General features: G+C 37.5%; 1 protein-coding gene across 1 annotated transcript in view; it reads right to left on the bottom strand.

Annotated features, from left to right (window-relative positions):
- LOC120486771 (piezo-type mechanosensitive ion channel component 2) overlaps positions 1-18,730 on the bottom strand; it is a 72,919-nt gene that overhangs the window by 53,764 nt on the left and 425 nt on the right. The window contains exons 2-13 of the mRNA XM_089133617.1: positions 14,136-14,231; positions 12,803-12,904; positions 10,846-10,891; positions 9,401-9,545; positions 9,041-9,248; positions 8,739-8,952; positions 6,756-6,921; positions 5,512-5,595; positions 4,798-4,924; positions 4,325-4,482; positions 2,979-3,242; positions 1,406-1,511 (exon numbers count right to left, since the gene is read on the bottom strand). Coding sequence (XP_088989743.1) covers positions 1,406-1,511; positions 2,979-3,242; positions 4,325-4,482; positions 4,798-4,924; positions 5,512-5,595; positions 6,756-6,921; positions 8,739-8,952; positions 9,041-9,248; positions 9,401-9,545; positions 10,846-10,891; positions 12,803-12,904; positions 14,136-14,231 — 1,716 coding nt within the window. The remainder of the gene's footprint in view (positions 1-1,405; positions 1,512-2,978; positions 3,243-4,324; positions 4,483-4,797; positions 4,925-5,511; positions 5,596-6,755; positions 6,922-8,738; positions 8,953-9,040; positions 9,249-9,400; positions 9,546-10,845; positions 10,892-12,802; positions 12,905-14,135; positions 14,232-18,730) is intronic.

Raw genomic sequence — 18,730 nt, 5'->3', positions numbered from 1 at the left:
AGTGGACTCGGGAATAAGTCCGAGTCCTAACAAAAAATGTTCGAGTACGAGTCAATTCCGAGTCCAAATGCACAAGACCAAGACCATTAAAATATGGTCTCGAGACCGAGTCCGAGACGAGTCCGAGTCTCGAGTACTACAACACTGTTAAGAAGCATTTTCTTCAATCTGATCTCAAGTGGACGACGCTATATACAGGTGTGGGGTCTAAGATGGTTTGAGCTCGTCCACTTCCAGCATTGCACAGGATTGCGTTCACAGTTCAGTCAAGAGATCGAATGCGTTCCAGCAGACACAGGAGATCACAACTCTCCGACTACTGACCTAATGCGCAAACATTAGTGTGTAATACACAGACCCTCCAATAAAGCAGGACAGAAGTGGTCAAAAGTGGATAAAAGAGATGGATAAAAAAGAAAACAAGCGTAAACAGTGTAAGCTCATTTACTTGTGATGCGATCTACCCAAGTACATCTCAATACCAGGTACAGGACTTAAGCTGGCGTGGTGGTCTTAGCTGATCTCTCTAAGCTGATTTAGGGCACTTTTCAGTTAGGAAAACTAGCTTGGCTAAGATGTAAGAAGACCTTGAACAAGCTAAGACCATCATAAACAGCCGTGGCCACAACTCAGCCCTGAATCTCAGTGGGACGTCGACACTTTGACAGGCCTAAGGACAGATCTCCTGTGAAGACCCAGTCCACTAGGCACAGATCCTCAGCGAACCGAACAAGTCCTCTGCACAGACCCCTATGGCCAAATACTCTGAATCATATCAATCCACAATCTGACAGCCTGGATTGAATCACATTATGTTTGTTCACTGGCCAACTCTCACCGTCTTGTTTCTCTCAAGGGTTTTTCTCCATTTCTCTTAACGGCTCTTCAACTGCAATCAACTTAATTGACACATTTTGCAACACTGATACTGTTATTGAACTGAATTGAATCAGCACTGAAGTGTCTTCTGTAGCTCTTCTTTCATCATCACTGTACAGTATGTTCCTGTTTATTACTGTGGAGCCGCTTTAAATAATCTGTATTGTATAAAGCACTCCACTTTGTGCACTGAACTCGTGTAACGCACACCAAGCCCATGTACAATATTAATTAAGAAATGGAAAATCACATGAATATTAAATCAGAAGCCTGATACATGTTTAAGTGTTCGCATCTGCATCCACTGCCTTTGTCCTGTGGTCTTCAATCATCTTCACAGTTGCAGACCAAATCATTTATTTTGCTCATTATTTAATAAATGCTGCTTTATTAAATCACCTCTTTGGGCTATATCTATAAATCTATAGTGACTTCCCCCAGCCCTAACCCATGCAGAACAACCTCATGCTGTATATCTGATTATCAGAGTCTGTTACAAGAAATAATAATCAAAAGATATCCATACATGCTTGAACTTTGACCTCCGTTAAATCATCCGTGCTCTTTTGCTCCTCTTTTCTTTCTTTCAGCCGTTGCCGAAGTAAAATCCAGAAACTAAACGTGAAACAAACCTGCAAAGAAATCATTCGATTTTAAAACAGATATGGGACGTTACACACATCTATAACGTTTCATTAATTGCACATTCATGCAAATATTAAAGTTTTGAATATATTTTTATATTGTAATAATTGAACATTTGATATCCAAATGAATGCAGAAACAACATAAAGACTGTAGCCTATTTTATAGCGTCTGTTGTATGAAAGTTGGCCTCACTGACCGCCAATAAGACCAACAACTTTTAATAGAAGTGAACTTAAAACAATCTTCACATAAACCCATTATAATAATGTCCCGTGTAGCTGTGCCCTTCAGTATATCAGGCCTCATGTTTCTCTATTGGCCAGTCAGACCAGTTCAGATGTGAGTCAAAATGCAAAAATGGTTGTAGTTAATTTTAATTTTCTCTGCAGATGCACTATCCTAAAAAAATTTAACTTAAATCATCCTAGAATGATCAATGCGTTACAAATAGAGCTATTCTGTCATCTGGTGAAATTGTTTTCAAATCACAATATATATTGCAGAAAAAATATATCGCAATCTTGCAGTCCTAGCTGGTCCAGATGAACTTTACCAAGTTTTAGTGTTTACCAAGTTTAAGTAAAACATATAATAATACTGATAATAGGTTGTGTTTAAATAAAAAAAGTTAGAAATCATATTTGTTTCATGTGCTTTTTATTCAGAATGGCTGAGGGGAGGAGGCAACATATATTTTGCCCAGTGCCTCCACATGTCTACATCAAATTACTTATATTATATGTATACTCTATGTTTGATCACTACAATAGAAATCAGTGTTTAGATCTGATCTATAAATATTCATTTCAATACTTCTGTAATTATTTGATTGTTTGTAAAATGAAGATACAGTGCTGTTCAGAAGACTATTTGTGAAGCTGTTACACTCATAGGTTGTGTCTGAAATCGCCCCCTATGCCCTCGTTCACTATTGCCTACATGACTCCACTAACATGCTTCACTTGAGGGAACTCGGACACTGAAGAGCTGCCGCTTTCGCATAGTTTGATCTTGCTGTTTAATAATCATTTTAAACTAAACTGGCAGCTCCAGTTGAGAGGGGAAATGGTTTATACATGCTTGAGTTCAAGATAAATCTGAATTAAACAATTGAATAATCAATTAAAAAGGGGTTTATACTCATATGAGCCAACATTCGATCAGCGGTTTAGAAAATGGATGCGGGCGTAGCCGTTGTAAACTTGTTATCGGAGTGCATTGTGGGATTGAATGAGTTCACTCAATAACGTCCACTATGGTTTTGGAAACCACTACAAACAGTGCCCTATTTAAGGGTATATGGCGATTTCGAACTGCTTTCACTCTTTAGCAGTGATGTGATCGTAATAGAAATAGCTAAATTACTCTCATTCAGGAATAACAACACAGTGATGTTTGTCCTTTATTAATCGTGCAGCTCGACACTTTGTTAGGCTATTTCTGTGACGTACCTTTGCAGCGAGGTGCACACAGGGCACTGGATAACCATACACGTCAAAGTCCATCAACACAACCTTCGGTAAAGCAGGAAAAATGTCCATATGTTTCAGATGGAGTTGACTGATGAACGTCACCACTAGCAGCGATGTCCCGTACACAGCGAGGAAGGGAGCGCTAAGCATAGCGAACCGCCGCCGATCCTTCAACATCCAGATCACACATGACCACACCAGTAACATCAGTGTGAGCCAGGAGTTATAGCAGATGCTCCACACCTGCACACATCAAGAAAACAAGCGTGGACAGGCCTTCAGTTCACGGGGCAAGGCTTGACACGAGTGGGTGTGTCCTCCAGTTTGGGAAATATGTTCATTAAAGTAATTGGTAACACTTTACAATACGTGTGCACTAATAAGCATTGATTCATGCTTAACTAATGTACAGATAATACTGAATTAATGTGTAACTAATGATTATTCAAGCTACCTCATTGGGAACTAATTAAGAGTCTGTAAGCTTAATGTATTAGTTCATACATGAATTGTTATTAATTAAATATGTAATTGTGGATTAATTCGATAATAGCTCATTTTTTAACTAATAGTGTTAATTAATATGTTAATTACCAGAATTAGCCAAAGCCTTGTATTTCAACTTCCGGATAATATGACACGTACGCTAATCTGCATTAATACATGATTAATTACTTCATTGTTAGTGCAAATTCATGTGCAAATTACTAAATGACTAGTTAATAATGATGTGCCCCAACAAGTAAAGTCATAACATAATGATACCTTTGTAAATCATTAGCTAATGATTAATTAAAGCAGACAACTGAACGTTGAAGTGCATAGCTTTGACTAATTGTGGTAATTAACACATTAATTGACACTATTAGTTAATAAAATATGTTATTAAGGAATTAATACACAATGACACATTGAATTAATAGCAATTCATGTTTTACTTAACCTATTAATCATATAGACTCTTTATTAGTTGCTGATGCAGTAATCATTAATTAATGGTTTAGTTCGTCATGAGTTATACATTAACTCATGATTATCTGTGCATTAGTTAAGTATGAATTAATGCACATTAGTGGACCCGTATTGTAAAGTGTTACCAAGTAATTAAATCTGATGGATATTGGTCTATAAAATATAGCTTTTGTCACAGCTTCTATTATGTATGCATTTTGATCAGATGATTGAAAAAAAACGCCCATCCCAGCCATTCTGAGCAACCTGTAAAGGTGTTATGCACGGAAAAATACGAATATGAAGAGTTTTTTCCTTCTCTATAATCCTCTATAAATATCAAAAGGTCCGAAAATACTCAAACACGCCGTTACCATGGTGATGATGAGAGCGATTATATAGCTCTGCTTCATGATGACCTGTCCCAGCTGGGCCGAAGCACTGGGTCCAGGCCGACCCGGGGAAGGCAGAGGGTCCACGTCATCCAATACTTCATTGTGTCCGTCACAGCTTTCAGTCTCCACAGTGTATTCTGTGGATGCATTTCACACACACAGATTCTAAAATTTAAAAGCAAACTTAAAACTTAATATATGAGTGGAGTCTGACGTTTCCAAGCCAATACCTGTATATTTATCTGTGACTGTTGCAATGACAAAACTATATCTAGCTTGCAATAGTTCAGAAAGTTTGGTTACCAGCACTCGGCATCAACACACCTCCTTCCCAGATCCTCTACACACTGATTTATCATCTAGCCTTTAGTCATAGCTGACCTCTCTTCTGTCCAGTTGTTTTGTGTATTTGGGTACAATGTACACATGAATCATATAGACTTTCTAATTACTTTTTAATGTACAATAAGCCATCTTCTGTGTGTATGGAGATAAAGCCAAGCAATTCGGGTAGTCATCCTCCAGAATCAGGGAGTCTTCGTGGTCCTGCCACGTCCTCTTCCACTCCAACACCATAGCCTAAAACAACAACACCGCAGAAAGCAGATGCTTAAACACTGGTACGATTCTCTATAGCTTAAAGCAAGACGTTCTTCATCACTACTGAGTGTATATTCCATGTAGCACTGCACGTGACTGCTCGAATCATGCTTAAAGGCACACTATGTAAGATTTTTTTTATCAAAATATCCAAAAACCACGAGAACAATGTTATATATTTTGTTGATTTGTGTACTTTCATTATCCCAAATGTTAGAGAGAAATAAGTATAACTAACTGACTCTAAGATTAGACGGGTCATGTGCTCGTCACATGATAGTGGGGCAGGGAACAGCCAATCACATCATGAAACATGAAACTATATACTATGCCCTAAAAGTATGTACTCTTTTTGTGAAGAAAAAGTGGATACGTTTGAGTGTGTAGCAAAAGAGTACACAAGCTTTGCGACATGTTCCCCATCGCTGGTCCTGGACTGTCCTGTGAATATAGTGGCGAGTGCACAATTCGCTGTGTGTGCTCAAAATGGATAGTCTTTACAGAGGCTTCATGAGAGCAATTCTATCTATATTTATTTTTATTCCGATTGAAAAATTATATCTTACCTCTTTTCTTTCAAGGGGGAATTGGTGAATTTTGGAGAAGCTTGATTGGATGCTGGAGTCTTCAGAATAGATTTCAACATTTTCCTGAGCATGGTATATATTCGGGTTACAAATGCAGATAAATAGACTTACATGCACACAATTGCCCTTTTTTCAGTGTTTTCAGCAATTCTTTAGGAGTGCAAAATAAAACAGTTTTACTCAATTGCATTAAAGGTAATGTAGGTAGGAATTTTATATTAAAAAAAAAAATTGTTAAAACTTTCCGTATATATCAATGCATAATTAAAATGTAAGTACTCTGAAAAATAAAGTATAAAAATCGAGTGTCTGTAGACCTCTCACGAGTGTTTTAAAAACATTTCCATTCACTCCACCCCCTCCCTTTTGGGCTCCTTCCAAAGCCACGCCCCCAAAACACATGAACGCGCGACTCCGACCGCTGAGCTGAAGACGCATTATTTACCTGAGACGAGACATCAATAAAAAAATCTAACTTTATCATTATGAAGATAAACAAATAAGATTTATTTTAGTAATCACTATCAAGCTATTGGTAAAGTTTAAAATATATATTTATTGATTCGCTAACGAGCTAGCATTGCCATCATTTACACTGTGATAAAGATGAATATCGTGTAAGATTCATAAAAGCATTGTTGACTCAGATGAGGACTACACTCCAGAGACAAGATCTCATGAAATGGCGTATGTATGACACGCCAATTCGTATTTCCATTTTTAGCGTGCTATCAACACGCATAATCGCTTTTCAGCGTGTTTATGAACGCCGTTGACTTAACGTTATTACTGTATATATAAATATATGACTTACCTCAACCCTGTCCCTAAACCTACCCGTCACTGGGGTTAATAGCATTCATGAGTCTTCCCCTACCATCCTAGGAAAACAAAATATCACTCCCCAGATGTAGATCTACATTTTGTTTCATTTCGGACATTTAACGGCGTGTTCAGACACGCGAAATCACTCGGACATTTAACGGCGTAGACATACACACGGATACACGCGGATAGCTTAAAATGCGTATAGATAACACGCCACTTGACTTGAAAGTGGTGTGTATGTTTACGCGAAAGTCATGATGTCATGTTACCGCATCATCAGCTCGAGGACAGAACATGATGGTAGCCCTTCAGAAGAAGATTTGGACACCCCGCCACATAGAAACATGTTTTTTTGCAGCCTCATGTCTGAGCGTGTGAGAAGTGCATTACAGTACCTCCTCGACAGATTGATTCCACTTTTGTAGTAGACTCATTGCTGAAAAATACAGCAGTAGGAGCATTAGTGGGTTCATTACTGCAGGCCAGCTGCCATCTTCATGCAGAGCCAGGATATACGGCTCTGACGTGTTGGTCTGGACGAGCGCTGTCAAACCAAACAACCTGGAAAACAGACATAGCTTTAAGAAGCAAACAGATGCTGAATGTGTTTTTGCAAGGTGTTGGACCAACTGCTTCAATGTGCCTTGACCCTGCAAGACTTTGGGACTCTACTGGTGTCACGTTTTGAGTTTTGATCATGTTTAAGGGTGCTTTCAACACTAGACTCGTTTGCTGCGGTCCGAGCCCGGGTCCGATTGTTGGTCTGGTTTCACAGTTGATATCGAACTCGTGTGTTTGCATGCATCATCTGCAGACTCACTCTTTCTCATATCCAAGGTAAATCATCAACACTATCATCCCTTACATGTGTTTTATTTAACTAAACACATCATAATCGGCTGGATACTTTACTTCCTGAACAAGTGCGCACCCGAGTCCATGTTGTTCTCCTTCGTTCTCTCCCTGTTTGTTTCTATGCTCACTGATTGTGTTAGTTGAGTTCAGGTGTGTCTTGTTAACCAGTCTATTCAGTTCCTTTCTGTTGCCGGTCTATTATTCTTCATAGTAAAACACACTCGTACAGCATGCTTGATGTCAATAACATTGGAGTATACTGAATTATATTGGTTTACTTAGTAAAGATCTGACTCAGACTGCAACATGAGCCATGTTTCCATCCACTTGTCAATCGAATTATCTGAAGTTCGGTTAAAAAACACATGCGGATAAAGCTGGTGAAAGTGTGTTTCCATCCAACGGCTTTAAAGCGAATAAAAACCTGTGCGTAATGACGTCACATGCTGTTTTGCGATCAAATTGGCATATCAAATTGATTTGAGACATTTTAAGGTGTTTCCATTCATTTTCACACTGAATCGAACAACATTCAAGCAAACTTTTGCGTTAGACAAAACGGTTCGCGCCATCTACCAACAAACGATCAATATTTCACAAGTTGAAGCCTAATAATGCCTAATAATGTGCCAGCTGATAGCGACATATGTATGGGATAATGTATGTGAGGCGGTTGTTGAAGGGGTTGTATTCGCTATAACAACCGCCTCGCTATATATTATCCTGCTAAACTGACGTTGAATCAACGTGGAAACGACGTCTCTCATGACATTGAATCAACGTTGATTTTGCTCATCGAATTAACGTTGAACCAACGTCAGACGCGGCATTCTTCAAAGCTAAATGAAAATCGAAAATTGGTTTGCTTTCATAACGTTGAAACAACGCGTTGATTTCAAGTTGATTTTCCGTTAGTTTTGAAAGAATGACGCGTCTGACGTTGGTTCAACGTTAATTCGATGAGCAAAACAATGTCAGATCAACGTTGTTTCGATGTCATATTTCCACGTTGATTCAATGTCAGTTTGCTATCTGGGTTATTACATATAAATCAACCAAATAAATAAATAAATCAATAATTTCACACAAAATATTGACTTAAAAACGAGTTTATTGATTTAAAAACGAGTATTGCTTCTGCTAAAGAAAATAGTCTGTTCCGTCTCTGAACTGCGTCCATGGCAACTATAATCCAACTGCGTTCTGGCGTGTTGCAACCATAAAAGGGCCTAAAACTTAATCGCAATTCATTATTTTTTCGGCAAATAACTTTTCAATCATCTTTTAACGCATTAGCCGTATATCGATCAAGATAAAATCCGATGAGACCGAACGTATTTCATTCATCGAATTTTACTGTTTCCATTAGGCATTTTTCATTCGATATCACTTAATTCGGATAAAAACGTGTCGATGAAAACATGGCTATAGTGTCGGCCCAGATCTGGGCCACATCTGGAATATGTGGATTCCACGGGTACCAGATGTGGGCCGGATCTGTGTTGCTGTCTGGGGAAGTGCACCTGGCAAAGTCATCCTGTGGAGGAATGAGCTGTTGGAAGAGGGGCAGCTGGTAGAGGTAGAGGATGAGGATGTGTCCTCCACTGAAGATGGTCATCATTACACACAAAGAGCTGTAGTGCAGCAGAGAGATGGGGTAGTCCAATACCCAGCACCACACAAGGCCAAGAAACACCATGAAATACAGTGCTGACGTCAGGGAGGGAAACGTTATACCTGTCAAAATATCAAACATCGTTGACTGCATCTATAGATCATTTTCCAGAATCCATGCACACATTCATCTCTAAAGTATATTCATTACCTGCCAGTCCCAATAGAATCGTAACTAAAACTTTTCCAGCAGTGTTCATTACAGAAGACATGAGGAGCATCAGACCAGTCATAAACATGATGAGTTTCTGCAGAACGTCAGGAGAGGAGGCAGGAGCGGTGTGGCTCTCAACAGAGGAGCCTTCAGACAGCCCACTCTCCCCTTCATATTCTGAGTCTGAAATCTCTTCTTCGGCACCCTGTCAAATAAGGACACAGGACAAAATCAGCCAAAACTAAAAATGGAAATAAAATAAATACAGCAAAAAACAAACTCATTATTCCTTATAATCATTTATGTTACAACAAAGTAGAAGGACTGAGCAGAAGCGCTCTAGTATCTGCTCATTACCTCAGTCTCGTAGAGCTGCCGGCTGTGTTCACTGTGACGTGGCTTCTTGGGCTTACACCGGCGAATGATGAACAGTGTAGACAGGAAGACAGCGAAATCTGGCATTAGCAGACGTATTATGTTTAGTGTGTCCACATCGCTAAACCTGGAAAGAGTAAATAAAAAGTTTTACTTACAAAAAGCGAGGGGGGGGGGGGGGTTGCATAAACAACACATTTCAAATTCAGAACAAGAAAGGCAGAAATCAAAGGACAAATTTGGTTATTGTTTGGTGTTTTATGCACACTATTTCGTATGTTGGCTTTTCACGTTTGGATTAAATCCTCTTTTTATTTGAATCTGATTAATCTTTGTCCTCATTTGGGAACCAAGCGTTACACAGGCTTCCCCCCTCCACTTTTTAGCCCGGAGGAATCACTTGTTTAAACACATTCTCATGTTTCTAAACTCTGTTGTGAAATGCTTGTTCAAATTTATTCAGAAAATTCTATTACACTGGGTTGTGGACCTGATTCTCTGGTACATATATATACAGGGGTTTGGACAATGAAACTGAGACACTGGCCAATGTTGGAGGTTTCACATCTATATGCCTGGCGGCCAATCTTCAGAGTGAAGCACGTACGGGTGGATCAGTGATGGTTTGAGCTCCAATATTATGACAATCCTGATTGTATTTGATGGACACGACACTGCCGAGGACTACCAAACCCTTCTGGAGGATCATGAGCACCTGATGCTCAAACCGTGTATCAGCATGATCATGCACCAACACATACAGCAAGACTTGTTCACAAGATGAAAGTGACGTTGAACATCTCCCATGGTCTGACAGTCCCCAGATCTGAATATTATTGAGGTGTTTTGGAGGAGCGAGTCCACCAGCATCATATAGTGACCTGGACACTGTTCTGGAAGAGGAACGGCTCATAATCCCTCTGGTCACTGTGAAGGACTTCTATCTGTCAATTGGTGCTGTATTTGGATGCAAAATGAGGCCCTCACCATTCTAACAAATTATTGTGTTGTAAGACCAGGTGTTTCAGTTTCATTGTCCAACCCCTGTATATATATATATATATATTTATTTTTTGAAAAAACTTGTAAGGTGTACAATGTCCCATTGGAATGAGACCCCATTTTACAAGAGTTATAGCTTCCTTCTGGGCAGAACCTCAGGAAATTATATACAGTATATGGACACACTACTTGTGCCAAGTAAGGTGGGCTCAAACATAATTGACAGAAATTGATGACACAATTACTGAGTTCAGAACCGCATACTAGTATACTACTCTTTCTACTAATACAACTAATAATTAAACTAATAATTGATATTTTTCTGATTTTTAATAACTATATTATACTTAGCACAGTTTTTCAGGAATGCCAGACTGAATTAAATACAATTGAGATTCAAAATTGAAAGGATTCATGTTTCATACCTGACAATGCCGAGGTGAAAGTAGATGTTGTCCCATGGCCCAGTCACTGATGAATAAAAAGCACACATCATTATGAATGGACAATTTTGAGTAAATAGAAAACTTGACAACTTGTCAAAATTAAGCTAATGAATATGGAAGCCCTTTTCCACCTCAAAATAAGTAAAATAATTATAATCGTGACTTTACACCATAATCATGACTTTTCATCCATTCATTCTCCTAACCACTTGTCCTGTGTAAAGGGATAATGACACCTATACTTATCATTTAGAATTTGCTTCTTTTTTTATTGAATCCTGGACATTTGATATTTAACAAAATTGAAAATTTGCATAGCATACATTTTCTAGATATGAATTTTCAAAAAGCACATTTGGTCTGAATTCTTTATACTGAAAAAAATCTAGTTTTAAAAATACAGCTTCAGGTTTTCAAGATAAAGAAATTCAGGACATCAAATTTAATATTCTAAGATTGAAAGTGCAGATATTCAGACCGCACAGGGAGTGGGCAGAGGTCCGCAGGGAAGAGTCGAGGGACTCGGAAAAGTCGAACGTCACATTTTGGGCATGTTGCAATGTTGCAATAATCCTCGGCACATGAGACATTTATCAAAGCAGTATTTCACACATAACTTTAAATATGTATTTCGGCTTCATTCTGTATTCGGAAACATCAGATCTAAATCGGATATTATTTTAAACGCTTTCTGAAGTTTTGAGCTCAAGAAATGGACATCAAAGCCTATCATTAAGATACAAGTAAAATAACAGCTGTAATAAAACAATTAATACAATTAATTACAGTAATTTATAATTGAACCGGTCATGAACCATTGCAAGATTGCACTAAATGGTCAATGTTTCTGCTTCACCTGTGAATGTGTTTACAGGACAGTGACATTGTCAGATCAGTTCAAGTGCGTTTGTAATATTTCATAAGTGTCTTTCTGTAGCAGGCACATGCAAAACTGCAACAAAAACAACGAATATAGTAGTTGAATTTGTAAGTATTTGAAGGGTTACTTCTTGTGTTTTCTCAGATCGGATAGCTATCTGATTTATCAACCTGGGAAGAACTGGGAACACAATTTTGTTTCTTGACTTTTAATGAAAATGATTGTGTTTTAGGCTCTTTACACCCGGCTACTTCATGTGTTTTCTGTGATCTGATAGCTATCCGATCGTGAAAAGACCAGGAGTAAATGCCCTCCGAGACGGATTTGAATCCAATCGTTCAAACCATTTCAGGAGGTCTGGGACGAAACTGGAAAGTGTAAATGCATCTTGTTGAAACCACATACGTAAAATTTTATCCTCCCAACAATGCTTAAAAAATAAATATGTAAGAGCGTATTATGTCTTGCTACTGCAACATGCATCACCGCAGATCATCAAGCCAATGTGCAAACTATCACAAATCAAAGTGAAAGTCGCAGACGATTAAGACTTGTTTCTGTTGTAGACTGAAATAAGAGCTTCGCTCATCACTAAATGCTACAGTACTGTACTTGGTGTTCTCCATTGAGGTCTGGTTTCACAGAGAGGGCTTGGAATAAGACAGGATTTTGTTAAATTAGTGCCTTATAAACATGCATTAAAAAAAAAAAACATTATGTGCATCTTGCTGGTCTAGTGTTGTTCTTACCAAAACTAAAGTTTATTAATATTAAAAATAATTTTCTTAAACAATGCTGAAATAAAAATTAAATAATGCTAAAAATAAATATTTAGTAAAATAAACAAAGCGCAACATATAACAACATTACTTACAGTTTAATAAAAAAAGCTAATTAAAAAATCTAAATATGATATAAATAATCCTAAAATAACACTTGGCTGGTCAACTTTTGTCTGTTCACATCTTTAACTTTGACAATTACTTTGATATTTTTAACTGTGAGCTACTTTTAAGCAGTAATAACAATACTTACACAAATAAGAAAAGATCTTACCGTCCTTGGGAATATGTGTGAAGGTGATTTGCATCCCACATTGCAATGCCAAAAATATTACTGCCGTGGAGCAAAGAGCACGAAGAAAACTGCCGGTTTTTCCTGCATATACAAACAGAAACAATTTTGCAACAGTCAGTTCATTGCATTAATTTTTTTATATATAATATCTTAAAACTTAAGTTGTTAGGTTCCCTTCCATGGGTTCATTCGATGCGGTGTCCGTGGTGTTGGTGATATACAGTATATCTGTCCTTTAATGAACAAAATAGCTTTCGCAATAGTGAAAAAGAAAACATTAAAAACCACACATTTTTTTATTGTGTTTGATAAAATGTCTTGGATTTGTTGGATCTTGCATTTAATGCACTAAATGTATCTTGACTGTAGATTATTTAACACTGATAATCGTGTCTGTTAATCGTCACCGTTTGATGCTTCCCCCCACAGGATATTTAACATCATTAGTCCTTGTAAAAGTATGGGAAAGGAGAATGCTGTCTCATCTTGGTTGGGTAAAGTGTTAGATTTTGATTATTTAGCAATAAATCAATTATATTTGTGAAAACACTTAGCTGATGCAGCAAATGTGTTACTGATTGACTCATTTTTTTTCCTGAAAGCTTTGTCATCTTTTTTTTTTCCGCTGAGACCTTATACAATTATACCATCCTTAACTTACATTTTACAGTAAACAGTGTGTATGTGTGTGTGTGTAAATTAGTTTAAAGCAAGGACAGAGGAAATATAGGGAAATATGTGAGAAATGTCTGACAGGATTATATGGATCTATAAAGCACTCAACCAAATGTCCACTTGCAGGTAATCTCAGTAGCTGGACTCTGCTGACAGCACAACTCTCTGGAATTATTGTAATGCATCATTGATGAGATGGCTAGACCTTTAACAATGTTTGCTGAATTGAGAAGAATACCAACCAAAAATAAAAATAAAAATACACTGTGTGCCACCAATAAATATATGAAGAGTTCAGATGCAAAAGCCTCTTAGTGCCATTTGAAATTTTCTTCTAGAATGATAATTTTTATCAAGCTTGTATATTTAAGTTAAGTAATTTCACTTAAATGGCAATGAGGATTACCTATTAATTGTCATTTAAGTGAAATTACTGAATTACTGGTCATTTTAGAAGAAAATTTTAAATTTGCATTTAGAGGCTTTTGCATCTGAACTCTTCATATACACACACACTGTACATACACTACTACAGATTCTCTTTTGTCATATTTAGGAAAAGCTGTCACAAAATATTACAGTACATTACCTTAAACATTACCTTAGTATAGACGAAGCATTACTGATTCTTACTTACCCTTCATAGTAGCCAAGTCTGGACTGGGCAACATCGGCACGGACAGAAGGAAAAAAAGATACACGACTGACAGCCCATTGTACCTCAGTGATATTGCTGTGGGGAGAAAAGTATTACGGTATAAGGAAAGGAAAAAGTATAAGAGAATTTATAAGAATACATGGATTATCATTTGGCATCATTATTCTATGTTTTTTCTGCTACCATACTTTTTTAGTGGCAAAATTTTAGAAATAATTTCCTAGATAGAAATTATTTATCGGCAAGTATTTTAACCAAACAGGAAAGGAAACGTGGTATTTTAATTTAGTTTGAATATTTTTTTCAAATCATGAATAAAAAATATATATTCTTTTGAAATGTTCAATTAATTCAACTTACACACTTGAGTAATAAAATTCCATATTTATTGTAACACCAAATACCCTGGTGCAAGATTTTCAATTCAAGTGGTTTCATTTGAGGATCATCTCGGTAACGCCATCACAACAGTGCTTCATAAGGTAATATAATGCATGTGCAACTTCAATGTGGAAAGACCAAAACCTGATTTAAAGACCAATTATATTTCACCATTTTAGAAATATCTACGTTTGAAAAAAAAAAAATGGTATCATGACGGAAAAAAACAACAACTTTTCAGTCTGGTCCACATGAATCTAAACCACAAGTTAAGTCAGCTTTATTTATATATCACTCTTTATAATACAGATTGTTTCAAAGCAGCTTTACAGAGATAACAGGAAAATGATCAATGATCAAACACACTTCATTTCGGCAGATCTAAAAGAGTGTCATTGCCAGCTCAGTTCAGTTCTCACACAGAAGAGTCAGTCAGATCAATAATACTGTGGTATATTTAGTGTCTCCAACTAAGCAAGCCACGTTGGACTTCAAGGCATTGAACACTTGCCGATTGGGCATCTGGGCATCATACACTAAATCAGTGTTTCCCAAACTTTTTTTCTGGGGACCCACATTTTAAAATCGATAAATCCCAATAAACATTAGGCCCATATAGTTCATATATCACAAAGAGAATTTATGCATTAACAAAATATGTATGACCATTTTTAAGGTCAGTTAAGCTTCCAGTTAACTATTTAAAAGAGATACGGATATTTGACAAAGCACATTTTTTTTTATTAACCTGATGTTGACAATAAGCGAAATGCAGAGGTGAAATGAGAAACTGGCGGACCGGGGTCCAGGTGCGGACCCCAATACCTTTTTATCCGGACCTTTAAACATTTTCGTTAAAAAGTTTTAGAAAAAAAATCAAATGAATTTTTACCGAAAGTAATTTTTGAACAGGTGTGCGCGCGGGCAGCTATGTCTGTGTCAGGTCCTTTGCAAGAGCCGGGGTCTGGAGAGATCACAAACTTTGGCTTGTACACACATTACTATGATATTCGAGAATTGATTATTATGGCTTTGTCAAAAATTTGAAAAGTGGACTCTGAAAACGGCATCTTTCGAGATGAGTGGACTGAAGTGTACACGTTCATTTTTGCCGTCATCGAGCTCTACGAGGCCCGTGTGTCTCATTTGTTTGGAGTCTGTTGCTGTTGTTAAAAGTGGAAACATCAAGTGGCATATCGAGAAAAGACACACAACTTTCAATGAAAATTATCCGCCAATAAAAATAATGCTTCCTTTTGCTATTATTGATGTTGAAAGGTTTGACATTTGAATATTTGGACTAAAATGCAGTAAGACATGAATGAATTTCAACAAAATCAGTTGAATACATTTAAAGATAAAGATTTTATTGTCAAAGATTTTGTCAATTTGTTGACATGGTTACAATTTAATAAAATGAAAGAAAACGTATTTTGCCGGGTGTTTTTGCATGTCCGGACCCTCGTTTACTGGGCTCATCGGGTTAGTGGACCTCTTGCCAATTTAGTTGGGGACCCCTGGTCCAGAACATGTGCCAGATGGACTTGTTCTCAATCCAATTCTTGGTTCTCCACATCTGATCAACAGCGTTTACCGCCACCTTCTGGACTGGAGTGTGGATAACGTTATGGTAGTAGTGACCTAAATCCTGTTACTTAAAAATTTAAATCCTTCATATATATTCAATTGCTTTGGGCCATTTCCTAATTATGCTTGGCTAGAAAAAAAATCCATTTCCATTTCTCTTAATGCATGAAATAATTCAAATCTTTCTCTTGCAAAAGCCTCACATTTTAATAATACATTCCCATATTTTCGTAACTATATTTGTCACAATACCCAGTCTGGTGTTTCCCAATCCCGACCACACTTTGATTTAGTAGACAATGGCCAATGCGCTTTCTTGATATTATAACATCCTTTCTCCTATTTCCAAAGTTTCTTCTTTCTAAACCAACTGTTCCTTGAATTTAGTATAAATGTCGACCCATATTTCCACTATCCCACTCGTTCTGCCTTTTCTTCCTAATTTCCCTTGCTATAGAGTGCCGAAGTGATGACGTCACTTTGTAGGACAACTCGGAAGCTAGCGGCGCATGGGTTCCCTTCGGTCGAAAAGCAATGCATTTTCCCCATAGACTTTTGGAAAATCGCAAAAAATAAGATCTGTGTTCAACAAAGACGTGTGACCCTTACACGTTTTGTCTAGCAAGATAATCTTTACAATTTAATCCAACATTTATACATTTTAGCTTATATAAAGATTTTAAAAACCACAATCAGACACAATAAAGTTAAAAAAAAACACAAGCAGGTTATAACTGTGTGTTCTGTGTCAGAGATCAAAACGTGAAAATATTTAGAGGCTCTCTTCACCACAGACCTTATTTCAGGCGATTTAGCAAAAACCCATTCAAAAATCCCATAGGCTTTAGAGCGAGGGAACCGTAATGCTAAAATGCTAACTCACTTCCGCGTTTTGGCCTACAGAGTGATGTTGTAACTTCGGCACTCTATTATAATTTTACAGAAGGTACTGTTTGAAAATATTAAATGCAGAGTTGCCCAATCCTGGAGATCTACCGTCAGCTCTAAACCTGATCAAACACGCGAGAACGCTCGCGGGTGAAAACGTAAAAATATTTTATCGGATGTGCCTTTCGTTTACATGGTGACGGCGTTTTTGGAGCTTAAAAACGCAAAAAAGTGAACCCACCCTCCAGAGTGGAAATCTTAAAAACGCTCCACCGCCGCGTTCCCGTGTAAAGGGTAAAAACGCAAACGTCTACAAGGCGGTGAAGGTTGTGCGCAGGCGCGCGGACTTGGTGTTGTTGCGTGGCAGTGCTTCACATCGCCACCTAGCCGCCTGGAGTGCATACTACATCGAATTTCACACACTTTCGCGTCACCATATGCACGCGGATTTCCCACCCATAACGCTCGTCTAAACGCAGAATAAAACGTGATAACGCAACGCCACTTTTGCGTTTTCTCTTCAGATTGTTTCCGTGTAAAAGCTAACTGAGATCTCCAGGAGCACTTGATAATTAGGCTACACACAGGTGTGTTGAGCTGGGTTGAGAGGGCTAAATGGGATCCTGCCGGATTTGTGGGAATCAGAATTAAGCCCTTTTCCCAGAAGACATGACTCATGGATGTCAGCAATGTTGGGAAGACCCTAATATGCCACTAATCTGACTCCTCTTGACTTGTTCTCTGAACGAGGGACTGCCAACAACACGTCCTAGCCGATGTGTAAAAAATCCTAAAAGGTTACTGATATAAACTGGAGACATGTTGTGAAGAGCTATAAACCCAATAAAAAAATCTAAAATCAATCCTATATGGATAGCGGATGGATAACATGAGTAACGTGATTGTGTACCGGTCCGAAGCCTGGCGATGCCGTTCTACGAGCGGGAAACCAGATCCGTGTCGCTGACTGAACACTGCATAGAAGGAGAACAATCTCCACATATATAAAAGTAAGAAAGAGTTTTAACCTAGAAATCAGTCTAGATTTGTTAATCGAAACCCAGATTCCTCACCATTATTCCTATAGGGGAGCGATACTACTGGATTTCTTCTCTTTAACTTTTGGTTGATATCTTGGATTTTCTATCATTAAGCTGAAGAAAATGTTAAGTAGCAATTCTTTAAAAGTAAAACTTTTCAGTACTCTTTCAACCTCTGAATGTGTCCAAATACCTTTATGTTCTTATGGGATTAAATACATTTTAATCAGCATGTAATAAAATGTGCCAGACAAATATCGTGTACGTATGCATTAAAACAGTATAACCGCATAACATGCACATATATTTCCACTAAAAATATAGACTAAAACACTTAATATGAAAATCAATGCTACAGTCCTTGCAACATTTTAACCTCTTAAATGCATATCCAATATTCTGTGATGTACTTACAAACTCTTCATTATTTACACTATTAGAAATTTTACATTTGATAGAAAGTTATTTCCACATCTTTCCAGCCTCACAGCTAAAGTCACAATCATTACAAGAGCCTTATTTTCTCACTTTCTGCAACCATATTGCCTTGTTTAAATTACTCATATTTAAATTTCAAGAAAATCCACCTATAAGTGTTTTTATTTTTTTATAAAAAATATGTATAATTTTGTGTCAATCGGGCAGCCCTAATGCTTGATATGTAAAATAACAAAATGT

The sequence above is a fragment of the Pimephales promelas genome, chromosome 7 (genome assembly GCF_988280905.1).
Source record: "Pimephales promelas chromosome 7, fPimPro1.hap1.1, whole genome shotgun sequence".
NCBI lineage: Eukaryota > Metazoa > Chordata > Actinopteri > Cypriniformes > Leuciscidae > Pimephales > Pimephales promelas.
Note: the sequence above shows the minus strand (reverse complement) of the source record. Positions and strands in the feature narration are given on the sequence as shown.